Here is a 23,968-nt window from a genome sequence, read left to right as displayed (position 1 = left end):
TCGCTCTCTCACTGTCTCTCAAGCAGTTGCATAGCAACTGTTTCTCTGATGTACATGTGACCTTTTATTGTGACATCACAACATTTCTGATTGTGTAATGGCAGATAACAAGAGTATCATGCAGTTTTCTGTATCGTGTGTCCAGACGCTCTCTCTCTCTCTCTCTCTCTCTCTCTCTCTCTCTCTCTCTCTCTCTCTCTCTCTCTCTCTCTCTCTCTCTCTCTTTCATTGTAGTATTGTAATTGTAATCATGTGTTTTTCCAATTTATTTTAGAGCAAGCAGACAAATGCAACCCCCGCTGGAAAGATGAGCCCATTCAGAATGGTAGAGTAATACCTCAGCATCATCATCTCTCTCTCTCTCTCTCTCTCTGTGAAGTGTTCTGAGGGCTTTTATCTTCATAGAGTTTGACATGACGCAGTGCTTGTGGTCATTCTCTAAATGGATCGATCTTCTTGATGAAGTCAGTGTTAGGTACAGTGTGTCTTATAGCATCATGCTCGATAAGTGAGCTCAAATCAATATGAACACAATTGATCTTAATCTTTTCCTTTTAGCTTTGAGTTTTGTGATGAGTGTCATTTTCACATTGTTGACTTATTCAGTAAATGTAACTCTTGGTTGCTCAACGTTGGATGAACGCAATGCTTGTTGTTTGTTAAGTCAGATCCTCTGTAAACTGGTGTGGTGGTCAGTGAACAGCAGTGTCTGCAGGTTGTGAGGCAGGTTTTATGTGTCTTCGTCTGCTCAGATTATAAGAGAATAATTAAGATGTGTAAAGAAAATAAACATTTAACATTTACAGTGAACAAAAGCAATAAAACATGAAAAGGGCTATTTATAGCCGTGTTGTACAGTATATTCAGATTTATAACATTATTGCTCCCTGACTTCTCTGTAAGTCGCTTTGAATGACTTCATCACAATGGTGTTTATGTAGTACTGCAGCGCACCTCTAGAGGGCAGTGAAAGCATTCATCAGACCAGCCGACACAGGTCACCCTCAGTTCTGTCCACGTGTTGTCTGTGACTCTTGTTTATATCAGGAGCTGTCTGTGGGCACATCTCAAGAAAACAAATCAAACTTCAAAACTGAATGAATCATATTTGAATGCATGTGTATGGAAAAAAAACAGGGATAAAGGATAGGATCGTGTGTTTTTTGATAGTTTTAGATCAAATCATCTGTGTGTATTATACATTATTTCGTGGCACCTGATAGACCGTTTGGACACGGAAACGTAGACAATGGTGCGTGACATCAGGGGCCGTTTCAATAAGGAGGTTCTACCAACACTGAGAACTCTCAGTTGATTTACTCCGAGTTTTCTGTTTCATAACAGCTGGTTTCAATGAGTAAGTTCACACTAGGTTATGCGCGTACATCATCAATTGAGCTAAAAGATAGCACGATTCACCACGGCAACGGCACGTGACCAAAAGCACATTTATAGATAGAAGAGCAACACAAGAGCAGCAGCAAAAGAAAGAGAGTCGGCGTGGGAGAAAATTGCTTTACGTGTCAATGCATAAGTTTAATTGTCAATCACTTTTATATTCATTTTGTTGATACCGTCAAAATGTGAATATCTCTATCCCTCTCTCTCTCTCTCTCTATATATATATATTTATTTATACGGTATATATATATACAGTATATCCACATTAATGCTGTGGATGGACTCAATCGGCCTCATTTTGGGAAGGAGCGATGAACGGAATATGGGTGCCATCAATGCACCCAATCACATTGGGAAATGCTAAAGATTGTTTGAATGTTTTCTATTTCTAGAGGTGTCAGCAAGACCACATTTATTTGAACAGAAAGACGTACACCATTCACCTGCAATCCTGTGAATCTCCTCTTTGATGGCTCGCACAGGTTTGTGTCCAGGAAACTTAACACAAATGTATAAAAAGTGCTTGAGAGAGATGCACACTTTTCTTACCGCTCTGCATACGGTTGCCTTGCTAACGTGCCTGGTGTTGTAAAGAAAGCTTATATTAGCAAAGGAACGTAAGGCCATACAGAGAATCTGCTCAGATGTCAGAGCACATCCCCGACGAGTGAAGTTTTTTGTTTAATGTCATTTTAATGTCTGTGTTACGAACTTGTGCGTGATTATGGAAAACGAATGAATAAACAAACGGCGTAGGCAAGTTCAACACCGCTCGGGCTTCTAAAAGGGGCAGAGATTGTAACAAACCTTGGGTTAGTGGAATAAAACCTGCTGCCGACCAGGTTAGGTTCACAGAGTAGGTTACTATGGAACTTGATTTCTGAAACTGGCTTGACTTACCCCGCGGTCACGGGTTTGATATACCTCGCGTTCTGAAACTGAAAATCCAGAGTATCCCGTTTTCTGGGGTTAACTTACTTTGAGTTTGCACTTACCCTGCTTTCTGAAACGGGCTCGAGGCTTAACAAGTGGATTGTGGTCATTTTTTTATGTCACACTATCTGAATGTGATATTGTTTACAACATGTCAACTGTACATAAAGAGCTGAAATGATGTTAAAAATAACTTCAATCTGACAGCATCATAGCACACATCAATCTAAAGTGTTTTTTTAGAAAACTTTATTTTTGTCTGTATTTATAAAAAACATAGTGAGTAAATAAGCATTGAAAAGGTGTGGATGCAGCTGACTTTATTTCCCTTTCAGACGCGACATTTATAGGAGGACAGTATTGAGATCAATCAGGAAATGTCATTTACTAACATTTGCGCTTGTCAATTTAATGCTTTGCATCAAAAAGCATGCGTTAAACCCTTTATTATGGAAATGAGATATTGCATCTGTGATTTTAAATGTGTGTGTGATCAGTAAATGACTCAATCCATCTGAGCTTTTTTTAATGGTGCTCTCATTCAAGTCATTTTGCTTGTCAGGAAAATGTATGTTGATTTAAGGATGTTAATGTATAACATAGACAACACTCACCTAAAGGATTATTAGGAACACCTGTTCAATTTCTCATTAATGCAATAATCTAATCAACCAATCACATGGCAGTTGCTTCAGTGCATTTAGGGGTGTGGTCCTGGTCAAGACAATCTCCTGAACTCCAAACTGAATGTCAGAATGGGAAAGAAAGGTGATTTAAGCTATTTTGAGCGTGGCATGGTTGTTGGTGCCAGACGGGCCGGTCTGAGTATTTCACAATCTGCTCAGTTACTGGGATTTACACACACAACCATTTCTATGGTTTACAAATAATGGTGTGAAAAGGGAAAAACATCCAGTATGCGGCAGTCCTGTAGGTGAAAATGCCTTGTTGATGCTAGAGGTCAGAGGAGAATGAGCCGACTGATTCAAGCTGATAGAAGAGCAACTTTGACTGAAATATCCACTCGTTACAACCGAGGTATACAGCAAAGCATTTGTGAAGCCACAACACGCACAACCTTGAGGCAGATGGGCTACAACAGCACAAGACCCCACCGGGTACCACTCATCTCCACTACAAATAGGAAAAAGAGGTTTCCCCAGTTACCACTGTGCAGGCTTGTGGTGTTGGTGTAATGTGTGGGGGATGTTTTCTTTGCACACTTTAGGCCCCTTAGTGCCAATTGGGCATCGTTTAAATGCCACGGCCTACCTGAGCATTGTTTCTGACCATGTCCATCCCTTTATGACCACCATGTACCCATCCTCTGATGGCTACTTCCAGCAGGATAATGTCACAAAGCTCAAATCATTTCTTGAACATGACAATGAGTTCACTGTACTAAAATGGCCCCCACAGTCACCAGATCTCAACCCAATAGAGCATATTTGGGATGTGGTGGAACAGAAGATTCGTGCCCTGGATGTGCATCCCACAAATCTCTATCATCTGGAAGATGCTATCCTATCAATATGGTCCAACATTGCTAAAGAATGCTTTCAGCACCTTGCTGAATCAATGCCACATATAATTAAGGCAGTTCTGAAGGCGAAAGGGGGTCAAACACGGTATTAGTATGGTGTTCCTAATAATCCTTTAGGTGAGTGTATATCCTAATTCAGTGGTCGGGTTCAAACATGTGGCTCTTTTAAAAAAGCATGTGGCTCGCCAGGTGTCTTACCCTTCACCAACATTCGATCGTTACATACATTATATTTTGCTGTTAAACCATCCTACCTGCTTATTGTGTCGATGTGGTTTGGATTAAATCGATTTTTGCGCTGCTGTAGGAAAATCTGTCAAGGTGAGACAATTCAACAGAACACCAAAGTGCCGCGAGTGCTTTTGAAACTCTTCTCACGGTACTCCGATGTCATCGGTCTGCACCATTTCAAAAAGTTGAACGTACCGAATGCAAAGTCAGAAGATACATATGCAGTTGTTTGTGAGTATCAGTGCTAGGGTTGTAGTCAAGACCACCAAAACCGAGACCAAGACCAGCACTCCCAAAATGTATTCAAAAGATCAAAAACAACTTAAAATTCATAATAAATTAAAAATACAAGTGACTTGGGTGATTTATTGTGCAGAAATGTATGTGTTAGATTTGTTTGTGTTCCATGTTTTAGCACACACCTACTATAACACATTTCTTGTGCAGGTACAAATTGAAACGGTAAATACCCAAGATAAATAAAAGTCTGTGACCTTCAACAAAACAGAACATTCTGTGACTTAACCGCAAAATAGCCATGTGTTGCTCAGAAATGCATAAAAGTTCAGATTAGTTTGTGACTAATCAAAATACAACAAAAACTTGTGTTTAATTGTGTCTAAAACTTAAGTCACTTACTGTTTGTTGGATAATTATTCAAAATCATATCACATCAGATGTAATCAAATCAAAAACAACATCTCATACAAGAACCTTTTTTTTCAATCAAATCTCAGATATTGTGGGCCTTGTGTGTATTCATTATGTTGACAGATCCTCATTCTTCTCATATCAGCAGTAAGAGTAACAAAAGAAACAAGTGCTGAATGCTTTTAAAGCCAGAAGTTTAACATCCAATCACATGAATGCTGTTAACACATAAATCAGACCAGTGCACCAGCAATTTAGTGTCATTCCCACAGTTGTGATCTTGAGCGGTCAGCTTTGTTGCGATGGCTCTATTGCAAAACTGAATGAAATTGTATAAATGGCACTTTGGTTATAAAAGGTTCCCGACCCCTGTAACACTATAGGACACATGTTCAGTATATTTGTCAACTATCCATTAACATGCATCGTTTGTCAAAATGAAAGATAAGTGTAGCAAAGTTCAACAAAATGACGGAAGGAGGCGGGAACCGGCAGACATAAAACAACTTTTAATATAACAAATAAACAATAAAACGAATTTAAAACACCAACATAATAAAACACAACATAAAGTCCAGGCCTGGTCCTCTCTCGTCGTACCCTCCTGTCGCTCGTGTCTTATGCCTCCGGAGCTCCTCCGTGAGAGACAGGTGCACGCACAGCTGATGCCGTTTCCTCAAAGCTCTTGTCCACCCTGCTCGCCACTATATAGTAATTCCGTCAGTTTTGTTGTCAGAACTGAACTTATGAAGTTTCTCGGTTCTAATAGCTTAGATCGTCAAATAATAATTGAGTCGATCCCTCCTCACTTCAGATTTCAGTGAAACGTGTCGCAGGAAACCTGACTGATTTCAGTCACTCCATTCCATGATGTGAGTTCACTGCGGGCAGCTGAAGGCCAGATCAGAGGTTGTAAAGCGTCTGTACGTTTATCTAAGAGTGTGTCTGTAAGCATTCTTTTAATGGTCATGAATGATGTGTATGACATCATGATGCTGTTTGACAGCCATCTGTTGTGTGATGACACTGATGGAGATTGACAGATGCTCTGCTGCACTCTTTGTCTTTCTGTGCCGCTATTGTGCAGCGTGTCACACTGTGTTAAGGTCAGCTTGAGTGTGCTCGGCACGCACCCAACCATAGTCTCTGGATCTTGTGTTTCACAGAGAACTGCACCAAAGCATGTCTAGCTGTTGGCATGACAAAGCCAAACCTTTCAAAAAGTCTCCATTTAAAATGAGTAGAGGGACGACATGTCAAACCTGAAGACAGATCTGAAGCAGTGGCAGCATTCAAACGTTTAGGGCGACGATCTCTTGACCTCACAAATCTTTTCTTCTGCATCTGTACTTCTCATGAAAAGAAATTGTTAAAACAATTGAATTGTTTTCATTACAAAACGTATCTAGTAGAGATGTTAATGAAATTCATGCCTTCCACTGGGATTCATGTGAGAACATTTCTCTATTCTAGATTTTTTACAGTCTAAATAATCAAAACAAGAATTTTCATGTAATATTAGTGTGTTTATTATGAATGATTGATCATCATTTTTTTATTTGTGTGTCCTCATAATCTTTCATCAATGTGTATACGACATCTCTCCTCTGAATGACGTATGTATACTCTATACTGACTGTCCAATGGCCAGGCTCGCAGCTTCCAGCGATCAGTCAATGTCCAAAGATCAAAATCAAGCTCCGGCCTACACTATTCTCAATCCAGAAGCCATTACAACTAAAAACCTTCTGTTTACATGACAGCATAAGTCACATCATGTTTTATTTCATAGTTTTGATGAGTTTACCAATCTTGAAAAATGAATGTGTAAATGACCCTACACTATCCCATGGTAGTGTATGCCATGTCTACTTCACCCAAAAATGACATTTCTTACATCATTTACTCACCCTCGAGTCACCCTTTCTTCCAAATCTGTATAAATGTGTTTGTTCTGTCGAACACAGAAAGATATTTGGAAGTTTGCTCATAACCTGACAGATCTCAACACCCATTGACTCCCAAAGTAGGAAAAATTAATTTATCAAGACATTTTGAAGAACGTAGGACAGCAAACAGTTCTGGTCCACTTTTGACTAACATTGTTTTTTTGGAGTAAATGATTTTTGGGTGAGATATCCCTGTCATTATTTCGCTCTATGCTGTTGCTGGGGTGTTCTGTTTCATTAATGCACAATAAAAAAACTGGATTTTTGCAAAAATACATTTTGACATCACTGCCGCTTCTTAAAAGAGTTTTCGGTCCTTTAAGAACCATCTCTTTCTGACCTTTTTATAATCTGAAGTTTATTTCACCACAAAGGTCCTTCGCATGTTAAAGGTTCATGATGGAACCAAAAGGTTCCTCTATGGCATCACATAGCACCTTTATGTTTAAGCATGTAGACAGCGTGATGTGTTTGTCGGAGAAAGGTGCTCTCTGGGTTCGGTCAGTCAGATGTCCAGCAGTGATGACTCATGTGTAATCTGCTTGAAATCACCTTGAACATGATCACATTTGTATTTGTGCATAAATGTAAGCTGATGTGCTTAAGGAGGGTTTTGCATGGATAATCCAGCCTGTAATTGGGTGTTGTTTGTTTTATTTGCTCCTGTAATAATAACGTGATTATAAAGTGTTTTTGTCTCTTCAGTGTAACATTGATGAGGACAGACGGCATGGCCGTATTCTGTTTGGTCAGTTTTACGTAATTTATGAAAGTTATATACTAGGGATGGGCGATATGGCCTAAAACGTTTAGTTTAAGTTGTGTTCAGTGACTGTGCTGAAAAACATCAAACACAAACAATTACACAAGCTCTTCCGGGGGGACACCGAGGCGTTCCCAGGCCAGCCGGGAGACATAGTCCCACCAGCGTGTCCTAGGTCTTCCCCGGGGTCTCCTCCCGGTCGGACGGGCCCGGAGCACCTTCCGGGGAAGGCGTCCAGTAGGCATCCGTAACAGATGCCCAAGCCACCTCAGCTGACCTCTCTCGATGTGGAGGAGCAGCGGCTCTACTCCGAGCTCCTCCCGGGTGACCGAGCTTCTCACCCTATCTCTAAGGGATCGCCCAGCCACCCTGCGGAGGAAGCTCATTTCAGCCGCCTGTATCCGGGATCTTGTCCTTTCGATCATGACCCAAAGCTCATGGCCATAGGTGAGAGTAGGAACGTAGATTGACCGGTAAATTGAGAGCTTCGCCTTGCGGCTCAGCTCTTTCTTCACCACGACGGACCGGTACATCGACCGCATTACTGCAGAAGCTGCACCGATCCGTCTGTCAATCTCCCGTTCCATCCTTCCCTCACTCGTGAACAAGACCCCGAGATACTTAAACTCCTCCACTTGAGGAAGGAACTCTCCACCAACCTGAAGTGGGCAAGCCACCCTTTTCCGACTGAGGACCATGGCCCGGATTTGGAGGTACTGATTTTCATTCCAGCCGCTTCACACTCTGCTGTAAACCGTCCCAGTGCATGCTGAAGGTCCTGGTTTGAAGGGGCCAACACGACAACATCATCCGCAAATAGCAGAGACGAGATCGTGTCGTCCCCAAACCTGACACCCTCCGGCCCCTGGCTGCGCCTAGAAATTCTGTCCATAAAAATTACGAACAGACCCGGTGACAAAGGGCAGCCCAGTCGGAGTCCGACATGCACTGGGAACAAGTCCGACTTACTGCCGGCAATGCGAACCAAGCTCCTGCTTCGGCCGTACAGGGACCTGACAGCCCTTAGCAAAGGACCACTTCGGGAGTAAAATGTAAATAAAGTTTCTATATTTCTTTATACTCATATGGTGCAACAGTGGCAAAAATAGTGCAAACAGCAAAAGTAACAATCACTAAACATGTCTTGTGTTTCAAATTTACAAGAACAACTGCAAATAAATCCTGATAAAGTAAATAAGTTCAGTGAGAAAGACACACTCTTAGAATGTAAATCTTATAGGTTTGTGGAACATGCTACCACCAATTAGGTAGTTACATTTGTAACACTCTAGTCTCATGGAACTAACTATAAAACAAATTGTTTTCAAAAAGTAACGATGTCTTCAGATAGTTTACAACACAAGAATGATAAATAAAAAATCAAATAAATTAAAAACTTTTAACGTTGTAATGAGGTAGGCTGGACGAGAGCCCGGATGCGAGGCCGGTGCTTGAGTGATAACAAGTGTCAGCTGTACGCCCACCGGTCTCGTATCACTGAGGAGATTGGGAGCGTAAGACGACGAGCTACTGCCAGCCTGGTTTGGTTATGGTCTATTTACGTTGCTTTTAATAATTAAAAGTCCTTTTATGTTCAGCGGGTCTCATTCCTTCCTTTTATGGATTGTTTTACAAACGTCAATTCGTTCCATCGTTTACTTTGCTTATCATAAGAGACGCAATTAGCAAATGCGCTGGCAATTTTCGTCTGGGTGGGAATTATATTAGCCCTAGGTCCACGTCCAGTTGTTGCATTACGTAGCTTCAAACTTTCTTCGTACTCTGGTTTGTGTTTTAGATGGTGGAACAAATTGGACGGGTTTCCACTCTTTGTAAGCACTGTTTTTCTGCAAACCTCGCATATTACGGTAGTTTGATCAGCATCTGATTTTCTATAACAAACCAGTTCCAAATTGTAGCGGTAGCTCTTCACTTAACAACAAGCTCCTCCTCAACCTCACGTCCACCTTCCGCTATGCTTGTTTTCAATCCGCACATGAACAGTGAGTCAGTCGCGCACAAAACTACGTCATCAACTAGACTTATCGTTATTATCGCGATGAGACCAATTTTTCCTGCGAGGAGAATTTTCGAAGGTATATCGCAAACGATAATATATCGCCCATCCCTATTATATACAATTTTTTTTATGAAAAGAGTCTCTTTTCATGTCTTTGTGAGGTGTTTCTTGCCTTGAATAAACTTGAAGTGAATTAATTCCTTGAGTTTAAAGTCCAATGACCCGTCACTTTTTTAGTGTCAATGCCAATTCCTTTGAACATCAAGTACAGTAATAAACTCAACATTTTTAAACATGGTCATAGAAGGCCGTTGATTTCATAGGAAACTAGAGTGATGTGAATATGTTGTCGTGAGATGTAAAGCGGGGTCTGGATGATGATATTAAGATGATTAGTTCATTGATCAGCGCCTGTAGATTACGTCTAGATCACTAGACGTATTGATCAAAGGCCTCTCACGCCATGAAGCGCTCAATGAGCAAAGCTTTTGTGTTAATAGCCTTTATGCTGACCCCAATTTTCCTGTAAATGACATTGGATACGAGGCGTCCCTCTTCTCTCGAGTCTTTTCGGGACGGGCGGTGTTTTGTTGGTCTTCTCCTCAGCTCACCCGGGACGTTTGGTTAAGGTGGCCTGAGAGAAGCTCTGTGTTCAGGTAACGCCGGGGACAGCTGGCTCAAGAAGCCATGTCAAGCCAGGCCCTATCCCCAGCGCTACCATCCCAAATGTGTCTGTGACCAGTCTTGAACCCCCGGGACCTGGAGTGATTGATCTGGGAGGGAATAAATGGGTGTAAAAAGCGCCCGTGGGTGCAGAATCGTTCCGAGCTGCTAACCTGAGCACAGCTCCTGAATAAACCAGAGACACCATAGCTGAAGACATGACATCAGCTCGTATTTACTTCTGATAGATTCAACTTGAAAACAGGAATGAGATTGTGATTGTGGGACTCGAATCTATGAACATGACTCTGGTAAGTTTCTCCTTCAATCTGTTCTCTCAGCATGTGAGACATTTGTTCATTTAAAGTTGTATGCTCATGTGTTTCATGTGGGTGAAACATCTGCTATACGTTCATTAATTCATTGATGTTCCTGGAAATGCCAATTCTTATCAAAGGGATTACGCCTTGAATGAACTTTATTTAAAGTTTCTTTACGTGTATTACGTGGTGTTTTGATGCCTTCAATATTTAAGATGTCGTGTTGAAAACATATGGCTTTGATGCAAAAGGTTTCAGGTCCGATTGGTGAGATGTGCGGAAGTGTGTCTGCGTGTTGTTTTTGTCGGTTCAAGTTCTTTATGAAATCCCTTTACAGATTAAGCTTATTTCAGGCCGTCACCTCATGAAAAAGTTAAACTGGTATCAGGAGCTTTGCTTAAGAAGCACTTGCTGTAAACAGCTGGTACCTACTGCTCATCTCACAGCATCTCAACCCAGTTTCCAACTTTACTCACTTTGTGATTGTTTTAGACCTTTAGTACAATATAGTACATTTTGATTCACATGATTATAGTTTTATTCTCATAATTTAATGCTAATGACTACATATGCACGGAAGTCGCTCATCATCGACTGTTGTCCTATAGCCGAGTACATCTCTTTCATCTCACATAATAAAACAAACTCAATCTCCATTTATACAAATTCCCATAATAATTTAACGTAATAAATCTAAAATCTATAATTTAATTCAAGATTCAAGATTTTTTATTCTCATATGTACCTGTAGGTAGGCTTCTGTTCAATTCTAATTTTGTTTTTATCTCACAAGAACATTGGATAGAAGGGCAACAGATATTAAATGACAATAAAACGATTTAAAGTAATGAAAGTAAAAGTGCAATAGCAAGAAGTAGAATAAAATTAGTAACACTCAAAAGTATAAAACATTTTCAAGCAAATTAAGCTGTTATAATATATGCATTAATAGAATAATACATTTAGATAGCATATCATGTATTTCAGGATTATTCTATTTAACACAAATATTGACTTAATTAATAAAATAATGTAATAATTAAATTTCATACACTTTGATATGTGCATCATATTCGTGATAACTCCATTAGTGTATACCTCAAAGTACACAGTTGTGTTATTGTATTTACCGTGGTACAGCCTGTAGTATATGAATTGTGTTTTTACATGCATGTCAGACAGACTGAAGGCAGGACAGACGTTTATTCACATCATTTGACTGAAGACGCACCTGAGCAGGTGTAACCTGTTGCTGTGATTTATGGGTACAGATCCCGACGCAATACAATATATCTCATGTAATGCTCCTGTTATCAGTCTTCTCAACACTATAACGGTGACATCTGTCCGGTGGTGATATTGTACTAATATTGTGAGTGTTGTGAAGGATGGGATGTGCGTCATGTACATCCAAGGATGCGACGCCTCAGTCTGTTCAACCTCTTGGATTTGTCCGGTGTCAGATTAGACATGAGCGTGCTCAGAAATCTTCCACCCAATTTGGCAGGGTGAGGGACAAATGGGGCGGGTGTCTCCTCCATATATAAGACCCCGTGTCCTCCAGACGCTTTTCACGCAGGCCGCTTGTCTCCTGCTTACATGTCTAGATATTTACTGTAGCCCGAGATATTCGTGCTTGCACAAAATATTTTTTCGATTCACTTTGTTGTGCCTTTGAAGAGTTCTGTGATGAATTACCGTATGTCAGACATGTACGACATGACCCACGGCATGAGCGGTGGTTACACTGTCCCGTCCGGAGGTGAGTACTGTATGTACGGCGGTGAAGGGCCCGCAATCATCCAGTGTGAGCCCCAGCCCTTACACCATCACCCTCCCAACGTGGAGCAGGCCTGGCCGCCGGGACAGTCGTACGGGTGCCCGTTCAGCGGGGGAAACCCTGTGTTTAAGGGTGAGTTATGCAGCATGGAGGTGCCGCTCAGTCACTATCATCAGCCCGACTTCTTCTCTGATGGCAGACCGGACTTCTCTCAGATACAGTGGATGCAAGCGGCACATAAGAAAGGTATGGAGAGCTGAAGAAGACGATGAAGTGGTGCTGTTGGGTCTGGAGGCTTCACTGAAGATTCTCTGCAGTCCTCTGTGCGGGGGCTGTTGGGTTGTATTTCGGGACAGTTGGGGTTTCAGATATCTGAGGAAAATGTTGAGCTTGTGTTGGGTGCTTCTGGTCATTTGCCAGTTCTGTTTCTCTATCTTCTATAGACAAAAAGGTTATAAATCAACCGACATTCTGAATCTAGTGTGATAGACACCCTGAATCTGTACCATCTAAACGCTTTTAACATAGTTGGATCTCTGTATTGTTTTGGGGGTTGTGAACGGGATATTATTCTGTTGATCTATTAGATTCAAACATGACATCATGTGTTTAAAGTCTCTCAAAGTCTTTTTTGCAGTTTGATTGGTGGCACATGACCTTTTCTTTGTCCTAGATTTTAAAAGTCTACAGAATTTATGTTGCTGTCTCATCTAAACATGACATTATGTTTGGCTGCGTTCGACTATCTTAATCTAACACACCACCAGTTCACAACCACACGTCCATTATTTGTGTGACAGGTGTTGTTTGGTATTCATGGATAAGTTCAAACAGTCGTTCTTAAATTGTCTGAATTGAGAAGCAATAAGACATGATGGATGATGAGTTTTAAGTCTTTGTCAGTTTTGTTGTGTAGTCTATTGATTTCTAGGTTATGTTGTATTGTACTGATTAGTGGCGACACACGCGCTTACAGACGTTTTGAGCTCATTGTCTGATTCCTCTGAACCACTCGAGATTTATTGATCATGTATTGATTCTGAGCTGCTGCAACACAAGCAGTAGTTTTCTCTTTTTTTTACATTTAACGCACTGTCCTTAGTGTTTAGTGGGATGTTTGTAATGAGTTTTTCCCTTGTTTTAGGGTACATACCAAGTTACCTGGACAGGGATGAGCTGTGTGTTGTGTGTGGAGACAAAGCGACCGGTTATCATTACCGCTGCATCACCTGTGAGGGCTGTAAAGTGAGTCCTTCACCTGCACTTTTTTTATATTCTTTCTTATTTAAATGAAGGATATTTCTTAAAATACATCTTGTTTCTAAAGGGTTTTTTCCGGCGTACAATCCAGAAGAACTTAAACCCAACATACGCGTGCAAGTACGAGGGCAAGTGCATCATCGATAAAGTCACGCGGAACCAATGCCAGGAATGTCGTTTCAAGAAATGCATCGCTGTTGGCATGGCAACAGACTGTGAGTGTACTAGATTTAAACGCACGTGACTACAGCTTGTTTAAGACCACTTAAACGTTTTTTTAATTAAACGTCTTATTTTATGAAACCTCAGATGTCCAAATTCACTGTTCACTGACCGCCGTTACTTTTGAACAAGCTTTTATTTTTGTATTATTCTAATTCATGTTGATTTTTCTGTTTAATTTAATTGTGTTTTGGTCATTTTATTGTTTTATTAGTATTGCTGAGTAAGTTTATTTTCTTTTAGTTTTACTTGAGTTTTATGTATTTGCAGTTAGTTATTTTAGCTGTTATTTAGGAGCCTCTCAGCTGCTAGTCCAAACATACCTGTTCCGCATTTATTTGACCAACCAATAACTGTCTATGTCTAGTGTCTATAAGGAATCCTTCTTTAATCCTTCTAGCAGCAACGGCCTTATAAACTCTCAGTGCTGTTTAGCGTGCTGACAAAATGTTTATATGCTCTCCAACTTGTAAGTCACTTTGGATAAAAGCGTCTGCCACAGGAATAAATGTAAATAATCATGCTAGTGACACACGTTTGTGTTTTGGCAGTGGTATTGGATGACAGTAAGCGTCTGGCAAAACGGAAGCTGATCCAGGAGAATCGTGAGCGGCGGCGGCGCGAGGAGATCCAGAAGACAGCGTGGGACCGTCCAGGGCCCTCGCAGGAGGAATGGGAGCTGATCCGTGTGGTCACCGACGCCCACATGGCCACGAACGCCCAGGGCAACCACTGGAAACAGAAACGCAAATTCCTGGTGAGGGATCCCAACCCTCGATGACATGGCAGCCATGGTTCACATGTTGAGGATGTTCCCTTATCCCAATTCCACCCACCATCCCAGATATCCCTTCCCCAGCCCAACCGCACCCTTCTTCCCAATGTTAATATGTCCATGTTTTTGTATCTCCTTGTAGAGTGGGGAGTGTTAGATGGACGCTGGAGACTCTCTTCCACAGAGGCAGCTGAACTAACTTTAACGGAACATATTTGTCCTTCTTTCCTCAAGCTCTGTTTCCCAAACACTCTTCCTCTCATCTTCTGTCTGTCTGTGTCTGTCTTTAACCAGGTTCCTGATTGTTGAATAGTTGTTCTGATGTCTTTTAATGTCACTCCGTGCTCTTCCGATTGAAGACTAACACTGCTGTGGGTTTCCATGTGGAGTTTAGCATCACATTCACGTATTTTTTATTTGTCTATTTAGTCCATTTTGTTTTGTGACCTTCTTTATCTCACTATTTGCGAGAGCAACAGGGACTTTACCAACAACTTTAGAGTCGGTTTTCAGTTCAAGTGAATCTATTCGAAAGAATAGTTTTTCAAATAGCACATTTCATGTTGAAGCTAAGGTTTATTCAATTACATCGACAGCCATACGTCCATGTTTTTTGACACATGTATATGTATTCTAATGTGTGTATGAGCGCTCAAAAATGTTCCTGTGAGTCTAGGAATATTTTCATATATATTATGTAGGCACTCCTGTAGTCCGTTCAACAAAAACCAAATAATGAGATGCGTATGAAATCATGTTATAAGATGAATACTGCTGTACAGTCCAGCTGTAGTTTTCACGTTGAGAGGTAGAACGGTGGGATGACGATTAACTCGCACTAAAACATTTACATTCACACATATTCGTTTGGCAGACGTGCAGCATTACTTTTGATATCAATCCTCCGTATCCAGCCTCTGAACTATAGAAATGACAAAGATTTGAGGTCTTGAATCCCATGGAGACTCCACTCAATATCTCACTTTGTTTCTGTCTGCACTCTCTTTCTGTCTCTCACCTGTCCAGTTGAAACTTGTTTCTTTTTAGTTGACTCGGGTTCTTCATTGAAACTTCACGATCCCTGTTGATTGCCCAACAGGTCGAGGAAGCAATGCTACTTAATGAAATAACATGTAATTTATTCTGTACTTCTGACCAGAGTGCAGTGGGGGTGAAGGAGTCCAAGGTAAGAGCCAGCAGAGCAAACACACTCTCACTCATGTTCTTGTTTGTATCCAACACCAAGACGCTCTCTCAAATTCTCGGCTGCTTCCATTTCTGTCACGTTGTTTCGCGGCTAAATGGACGTGCTGAACGCTTGAGGCATTTGTTTTCGCCGTGTTTGTGTAGCTCTCTGCTCGCTGTGTACACAAAGAGGAAAGATGATGAATAATGGAGTTGTGTCACCGTTGGGCTGGATTTGAGCTTTACTCGGCCTCCAGTCCTCTGTAGATGCGGCTTGCTCTGTCTTTCACATCATGTTTTTTCTGGTCAGAAGGGCACGAATCTGTTTGGCGACATATCAGTGGACAACCCTAGTCAATGAGCTCTCCGGAAAGACGGCTATTCTGTTCCGCTCTCGTCTCCTTCTAGTTGAAGTTTCCCATCTTTCCTCCTTTCGATAACCGGTCTCGTCTCGCTGTGTCTCTTGGCTTCTGTGTGCTTTAGAGGGGAATGAGGAATTGCTGTGAATGACCGTTTGCTTTTAACGTCCACGATACTGAGCATCTCACCCCTCCCCTTCCTGTCGTTGCAGCCGGAGGACATCGGTTCGGCGCCTGTCATCAACGCGCCCGAGGGGAGCAAAGTGGACATCGAAGCCTTCAGTCAGTTTACAAAAATTATCACCCCCGCCATCACGCGTGTGGTGGACTTTGCCAAAAAGCTGCCCATGTTCTGTGAGGTAAGAGCGAACTAGTTTACACACCCAACCTACTAAATCTCCAATCCGCAAGCATCTCATTCGTAGACAGTAAGTTGTTGTGTTGTTTAGCTGCCTTGCGAGGATCAGATCATCTTGCTGAAGGGCTGCTGTATGGAGATCATGTCTCTTCGAGCGGCCGTACGCTACGATCCCGAGAGCGAGACTCTGACGCTGAACGGAGAGATGGCCGTCACGCGGGGTCAGCTGAAGAACGGCGGTCTGGGCGTGGTGTCGGATGCCATCTTTGATCTGGGAGTCTCGCTTTCGTCCTTTAACCTGAATGATACAGAGGTGGCGTTGCTGCAGGCCGTCATTCTGCTGTCCTCCGGTTAGTGCTGTCTTTCACTCCAGTACATACAGAACACGATCCATTGGTCAAACTTTGATTTCCTCAGATAAACCGTTTGAAATATCAGTAACACTTTCTCCTTACACCGCGTCTACGCCAACCATGACACGACACACGGCTCATTTTAATGGGATTGTCGGTTTGCGTCACAGGTTATGGGTTGGATCCCAGTGCACATAGTCAGAATCAAATGTATAGTACAATGCGATGTAACTTGCTTTGAATAAAAGCTTCTGCCAAATGCCAAAATGTTATATTTCAAACAGAGATGGAGATACAGAATGCAGCTTTAACTATGAGCAAACTTCTGAACACACAAATGAACATTTGTATTGGGATTCGGTAACATTATCAAACCTAAACAAATGCTGTAAAGATTTATTGCTCAGTACAGGCCCGGCGCTAGAGTGGCCATTTTTGTGTTTTTAACAAACATCATTTCATTGTAATGTTTATAAATGTTTTATTTAATATGAATAAGTAATATATTCTAAAAAAGTACAAATGTGACTTTCACTGCTTACACAAACAAATGACAATGAAATGATGTTTGTGGCATTGTGAAGCAATCATCTACACAAGCTATTCAAGCTAAATTCATAGTTTTTAGAGATGAATAGTTCAGAGACTATGACAATAAAAGCAACAAAGATTAGATTAGATTAGATTCAACTTTATTGTCATTACACATATACAAGTACAGTGTAACGAAATGTAGTTTAGGTCTAACCAGAAGTGACATTAGCAAGTGCAGGATATACAGTTAGAATAAATACAGAATACAATATGAGAGAATATTATACAGTATTACAGTTACGGTGGAGTATATGAGTTAATGCAGTTTATAGGTTACAGTGCAATAGATAAGTTAATGCAGTTATTGAGGTTACAGTGCAATAGATGGGTAGATGCAGTAGATAGGTTAGTGCAGTTATGGAAGTGGTCCATTTAATGCAAATGAGCATTCAGTTAAATATTCCTGGTGTGCAAGTGAGCAGTATAGAGTGCAAATGATGCTGTGTGTGTGTAAACAGTCCAGTAGAGCAGATAAACATGAAGTACTGGTGTGTACAGTTCAGTCATGCATGCAGCCCTGTAGTGCAATGTAAACAATGTTATAGCAGCATTGGAGTTAAAGGTAAGAGAGGTAGTGGAATCAGTGGGGGGCAGAGTTCAATAATGAAACAGCTCTGGGAAAAAAGCTGTTTCTTAGTCTGCTGGTTCTTGTCCGGAGGCACCGGAAGCGCCTACTGGAAGGCAGGAGAGTAAACAGTCTATGAGCGGGGTGAGAGGAGTCCTTGAGAATGCTGGGAGCTCGACGCAGACAGCGTTTCTTCTGGATGTCCTCAATGGCAGAAAGTGTAGTCCCTGTGATGCGCTGGGCTGTTTTCACCACCCGCTGCAGGAGCTCCAACTAAAGGAGCTCGTCCATGCAGATCTTTAAAAGTCTCTCTAAAAGTCAATAGTCCAGCGGCAGCCGGTTGTTCCGGTGGCGATTACTTGGGATTACACGGCCGAATGAGGGGAAACCACTTAATAATGTTATTACACAGGATTACCCTTCAACTGTGATGGACACGATCAGTAGTTAAAGACTTCAGCGGCCACATCCTCATCTCACGGCTCCGTGTCTAACCTCTTATCGATTTCTGCCCATGTGAACAGATTGTCCAGCATCAGAGCGGACTGGGACACGTTCGGTGACTATCACGTCAATATTTTGGTATTAACAAGAATCCAAAAAGCTTTTTGGTGGACAAGTGATTGTTTGTCAAGGCCATGACCATATCTATATATACTAGATAGGTTAGTGTAAATGGATAGTTCACCCAAATATGAAACTTCTCTCATCATTTACTCGTCCCATGTCATCTCAGATGCATATGACTTCATTTCTTTAGTTGAACACAAATAATTCAAATGCTGTCATGTTATCCTCTCATATTGTCTGTGGGAGATCCTTTTTTCAAACTTATCCAAAGTTATCATAAATGTCTTCTGAAGTGAAACAATGTGTTTGGGATAGAAAACATTGAATCATCATATGCGCTTCATGCTGAGACACACAAAAACCAGTGAGATGTTGACGTTATTGGCACTATATTTAAACTTGATTGATAAATATGCTCAAAATGGGACAGGTTTCTCTCACAAATGTCTCATTTGGCTTCTGATAACATTTAGTCATGTGGATTACTTTAAAGTCCCTGCGAACCAGGAGTTTTGATCATTTTACTTCTGTGTTCTGACGCAATTCAGAGTCTAGGACTGTCAAATGATTAAGCATCCAGAATAAAAGTTTGTGTTTACATAATATATGTCTGCGTACTGTACATATTCATTTTTTATTTATAAACACAGACACATACATGCATATATTAAAAGAAATATGAAATATCAAAATGAATAAACATTTACTCTTCCGGTCAAGTTTTGGGACACTTACTCACTTCTGTGTTCATATTTTCCCACATTTGAGAATAACAATAAACTCGTCATAATGAAATAAAACAAAAGGAACTATGGCAATTATGTTGGACAAAAACAAATAAATATAAATGTTGTATTTTATCATCTTCAGTGTAGTCACCTTTGTGTTGAAATGTGTTCTTGTGATTTTCTCAAGCGGCTTCTTGAGGTCTCACCTTGAGATGCTCAAAGGAAACATCTATTCTGTGCTCTCATTGGCTGCTCTGTCTTCATTATTCAGTCAAAGTCATCCAGTTTTTTTTTTATTGTTGTGTCATGAAAAAAACATGTACAGTATGTTTGCAAAATCTTATTTTTGTCTAGTAATTTCAGACATTTAAGCATACACTTTTTTTACTATTAAGAAACATTGCAGTGAAGTGTCCCAAAACTTTTGACCGGTATTGTGTATATAATGAAAACGATTGGTGAATATATATAAATGCATGTAAATATGACCTAAATATATATAAACATGTATGTGTATGTTTTTGTGTTTATAAATACAAAATAAATATGTACAGTACACAGACCTATATTATGTAAATGGATTGTTTAACAGGCCTAATTTTAAAAGGAGAATGGCCCACACTGATAGGCTTTTTGTTGCAAGCACTGCAATATTCCACGAGTAAATAGAAATCGTCATTTTTATATTTCTTTATTGAATTCCTTTAGAGAACGATCAATAGTAATGTAATGCTACTCAATGAGAAAATTATCAGAGAAACGTACATCTTTCCTTAACACACCTTTATGATTTGAAGCTTCATGTTCATAGCAGCTGTGCGGGACAAGTGATGTTCCAAAGTGTAAGATGTGTGTTGGGAGCCTTGTGCTTACGTGTCTCTCTGTCTCTTTGTGGGTGCACCGGCAGATCGTCCAGGTTTAACAAGCGTGGAGCGCATTGAACGCTGTCAGGAGGAGTTCCTTTTGGCCTTTGAACATTACATCAACGACCGCAAGCACAAGGTGACACACTTCTGGCCCAAGCTGCTGATGAAGGTGACGGATCTGCGCATGATCGGAGCCTGTCACGCCAGCCGCTTTCTGCACATGAAGGTGGAGTGTCCCACGGAGCTCTTTCCGCCTCTCTTCCTGGAAGTGTTCGAGGACTGACGGCCAATCAGACTGCTCCAACCACCGCCAACCTCCAGCGATCCCCCTCACCCCGGCCCTCTGGTTCTGTTCACATGGTTCTGTTTAGCACTACTGAACATTCTTTCATTCCATAGCTGTAGGATTTAGCGGCCTGGTCTAGTTTGAATGGAACCATTCCTCTTTAAAGCGGGTACATGTGAATAGACTTACGCATTCTTTTCTGTTTTTTTGGTAAAAACGTGTCTTTCTGTTACTCGGCTCAGTTTTTTCATTGATCAATTGTTTTTTTGTGATCATTGTCTTTGATGCCGCTTTACTGAGATATATTTGAACTATGCATTCAGAGCCAGCCTCACAAAAAGACAGCAAGGGAGGATCTTTTCATTTACTTACAGTATAATAGAATCGGGGTATAGGAAGGAATACAGTAAGAGAGTTTCTTATAGCTTTGTTCTGACACCGAGTGAGCCGCTGACCTGGACGACATTCACAGAACTCTTTCCCCGCTAGTGTTTATAAAACACTTTTTGATCATTTTCACAAAACCTTTATGTCCACAAAAAGTAATGTGTATGAATATATTAATATATCAAAAGAAGTCTTTGCTTTTAAACTAAAACTAACTGAAAGTGGATACTTTTGATAAAAGAAGCATTCTGAACAAACAGCTGAGAAATTGGCATTTTGGTCAAAGATTCAGCAGGTCAATGGCAGGGAAAGGGTTAATAAGGTCTCATTTAATAGCCCACTTCCAGCCAAAGTTTAAGGCAGTGTTGCACATATCTGATCCCAGAATGCACTGTGACAAGCTCAGTGAAACAAAACCATTGCATCATTATTAGGGGTGCACCGATACCATTTTGTAAAGGCCGAGTATGAGGACCGATATTTATTTTCTGGTACTGGTAAAAGAATAGCTCCATAATTACAAACAACTCCACCTTAAACACATTATGAAAAAGTTATCAATCTTATGTGGTGTTCACAAACTTTCAAAGCAAATATCTGTAAGTTCTGTCAATTATGTCACATGAGGTATTGGTCTTTGGTATCTGTGCATGTTTTTACGAGTACACAAGTTTAGTACGGGCCCGATAGCGACACTGGTATCAGTGCATCCCTGATCTTCAGCTTAACAACACACCATCATCAGACCTCTCACAGGGTTCTGCTTGAGCTGTGGACCATTCAGACTTCAACAACTATGTAGACTGTACCCTTGCACACATATATCTGGACGATGTGTAAAACATCTGCTTAAACGTCTTAGAAAGAGCAGTTTTATATACGTTTTATCTTCTAGAGATAAACATCTTCTAGAGGTCTATAAGACATCTGACAGGAGACAAATTGGAGATGAGCAAACAAATAAAAGTTGCACATAGACGTCTTCCAGATGTACGTGTGCTATCAGGGCTATATCCTCTGAAAATAAACACAGACATGAGAAATGACAGGTCGTAGGTCAGTTAGAATGATGGTTATGCCCCCAGCTAAAGTCAGACCCTCATCACACACACTTTTTATCATCTTCAGCCCCTGATTCTAATAGAAAGAGCATTTTATCAACATTATATATCACTGGTAAACTTTCCAAAAACATGGTTGGTATAAAAACATTATTTTTAAATAGTTTGTTTAAAAACCGTAGGAATAACATTGTAATAACATATTTGTGAATGTTGGCAAAACATTTTTGTTAGCTGTTGTATTTGGCACAAACCCTTTTAGTATCTGTTTCGCTCAGAATGCCTCTGTTGAAGTGCCAAAAAAGTTCTCTGCTATGAGTATTTCTGTTGTTCTGTCTGTACTAGCGATCGCTCGACCTGCCCGCCAGTTTTTATATCTCACATATTCCGTTTTCATTTGTATTCTGCCTATTGCCATGACATGTAGATCTAAGGCTTCTGCTTGAACTTGTTGGTGCTAAGAGTTTGCCAATTTATACCTCCGTACAGTTCTGTCAGTTAACCTCACATTGTTTGGACGCAAACACACACACACACACACAACAGTGAGGTCAGTGGTCAACACTCGGATATCTCCGGCTCTGTCCTTTGATTATTTGACAGAGATTGAATCTCACATACCTCTACTCAGCATCAGGAAAAGACAGAACTGCTTGATGTGTTTCTTTCAAAGATCATCTACAAATTCACATCACACCTCAAGAAGCTGCAGACTTATCAGTGTTTTGTTGTAGTGACGCCTTTTATAAGCAATAGAATCGCTCCAGTGGTTTTACATGTTCTGGATGTCATGGCACATACACATCGACGTAAGACATATTAAACAGACTCAAAGTCAATGCGCAGACAATCAATGTGTTCAGAGAGAGAGAGAGAGAGAGAGAGACCACAGCCAGGGTCCAAAGCTGACCCTCGACCGGACCCAATGTGAATAAAACTTCGGCCAGTAACTTGATTATCAATCACATCATTTCTTTAAGGTTCTTCCAAAGTTTGTCATTAGAAAATAGATCTTCACAATCCTTTCCCCAAAAGATCACGTTTTCTTGTTTCTGTGACCTATATGATGCGGGGAATGAGGGACCGGTTTTATAAAAGAATCAGTGTTACGGCTGACGGGTTTGGTTTTGTCTGGACGGATGAGCCAGTGAATGCTGAGGGTTTCGCTCTGAGAACACAGGCCAACACAGCACTACAGAATAAACATATTTATGGTGTAAAGGAAAGAGCTTGTATTTTTCAGACTGCAGATATTTTTTACAGATGTTATATGCACAGTGTGAACATTTTACATACACAACAAGGAAACATCAGACTGTCTTCTCAAGATGCCGTCTAAATCACAGCCCTCCCCGGTCTCACCATTCCAAGTGAACTGTTCAAACCTGTTAATGACAATAATATATCTTCTGACGTGTATGAAACTAATAAAAAACATCCAGCACCTGAATAATGATAAAAAAAGAAAAGAAAACCTTAGTAATAAACCACAGAGATGTCATCAGCCCTAAAAACACAATCACATGTCAGTTCTCTGTATCTTTTTTTTTGTTCAGATGAGTTGAACCAGATCACATCCACAATATGCTTTTGGCATGAGTGAGGGAATTTAGATTGAGAATGTTACTGGTAAATTTCTTTTTCTTTCTTTATCAAAATGAACGTATTGCACAAGTCTGCTGTGTTACAGTGAAGCCTTGAACTGAACTCATGATGACCTTTGGGTATCTCGGATGAGACATTGCACTAGAAAAAGATTCCCAGATTTGGCAAAAGATTTGTTTGCACCTTAGATAAACCGAGAATAAAGATGGTTTAGAGAAACCCCTGGACTGTGTGTCATCATGTGTGAATTGTTTGTGACTAATCTGAGATTCATATTTCAAAAATATATTGTGTGATTATTATCATGTGGTAATAAAATCATAAACCAGAAATAAAGCCACAGCTATTGACTGATGTTGAATAACTGTAAATCAACCATCTATGAATGGCAGTTTTAACACGACGCTGTGGGTTTGTCTGGTGTTTCCAGCAAACAGGTGTGATGCATTCAGAAAACACAAATGAAACATCATTCCTTTTATTTCATGAAGAAAAGTAGTCAATAAGATTAGATGTGAACTTCTGATCATGTCATCTCTG

The 23,968-nt window shown here is 40.7% G+C and overlaps 1 protein-coding gene across 11 annotated transcripts in view; it reads left to right on the top strand.

Moving 5' to 3' along the window:
- Positions 1-23,757, top strand: part of thrb (thyroid hormone receptor beta) — an 86,407-nt gene extending 62,650 nt beyond the window's left edge. For 6 of the 11 annotated variants that reach the window (XM_079484356.1, XM_079484353.1, XM_079484357.1 and 3 more), the window contains 8 exons: positions 275-325; positions 13,399-13,499; positions 13,582-13,729; positions 14,288-14,493; positions 15,611-15,697; positions 16,268-16,414; positions 16,505-16,763; positions 20,131-23,757. In XM_079484356.1, coding sequence (XP_079340482.1) covers positions 275-325; positions 13,399-13,499; positions 13,582-13,729; positions 14,288-14,493; positions 15,611-15,697; positions 16,268-16,414; positions 16,505-16,763; positions 20,131-20,372 — 1,241 coding nt within the window. In that variant the 3' untranslated portion in view covers positions 20,373-23,757. Of the gene's footprint in view, positions 1-274; positions 326-12,129; positions 12,501-13,398; positions 13,500-13,581; positions 13,730-14,287; positions 14,494-15,610; positions 15,698-16,267; positions 16,415-16,504; positions 16,764-20,130 lie in introns of those variants that run through there. The other 5 variants (XM_079484362.1, XM_079484361.1, XM_079484363.1 and 2 more) reach the window with 2 other exon arrangements.
- The last annotated feature ends 211 nt before the right edge of the window (positions 23,758-23,968 follow it).

Source organism: Barbatula barbatula, assembly GCF_947034865.1.
Source record: "Barbatula barbatula genome assembly, chromosome: 21".
Classification (NCBI taxonomy): domain Eukaryota; kingdom Metazoa; phylum Chordata; class Actinopteri; order Cypriniformes; family Nemacheilidae; genus Barbatula; species Barbatula barbatula.
Note: the sequence above shows the minus strand (reverse complement) of the source record. Positions and strands in the feature narration are given on the sequence as shown.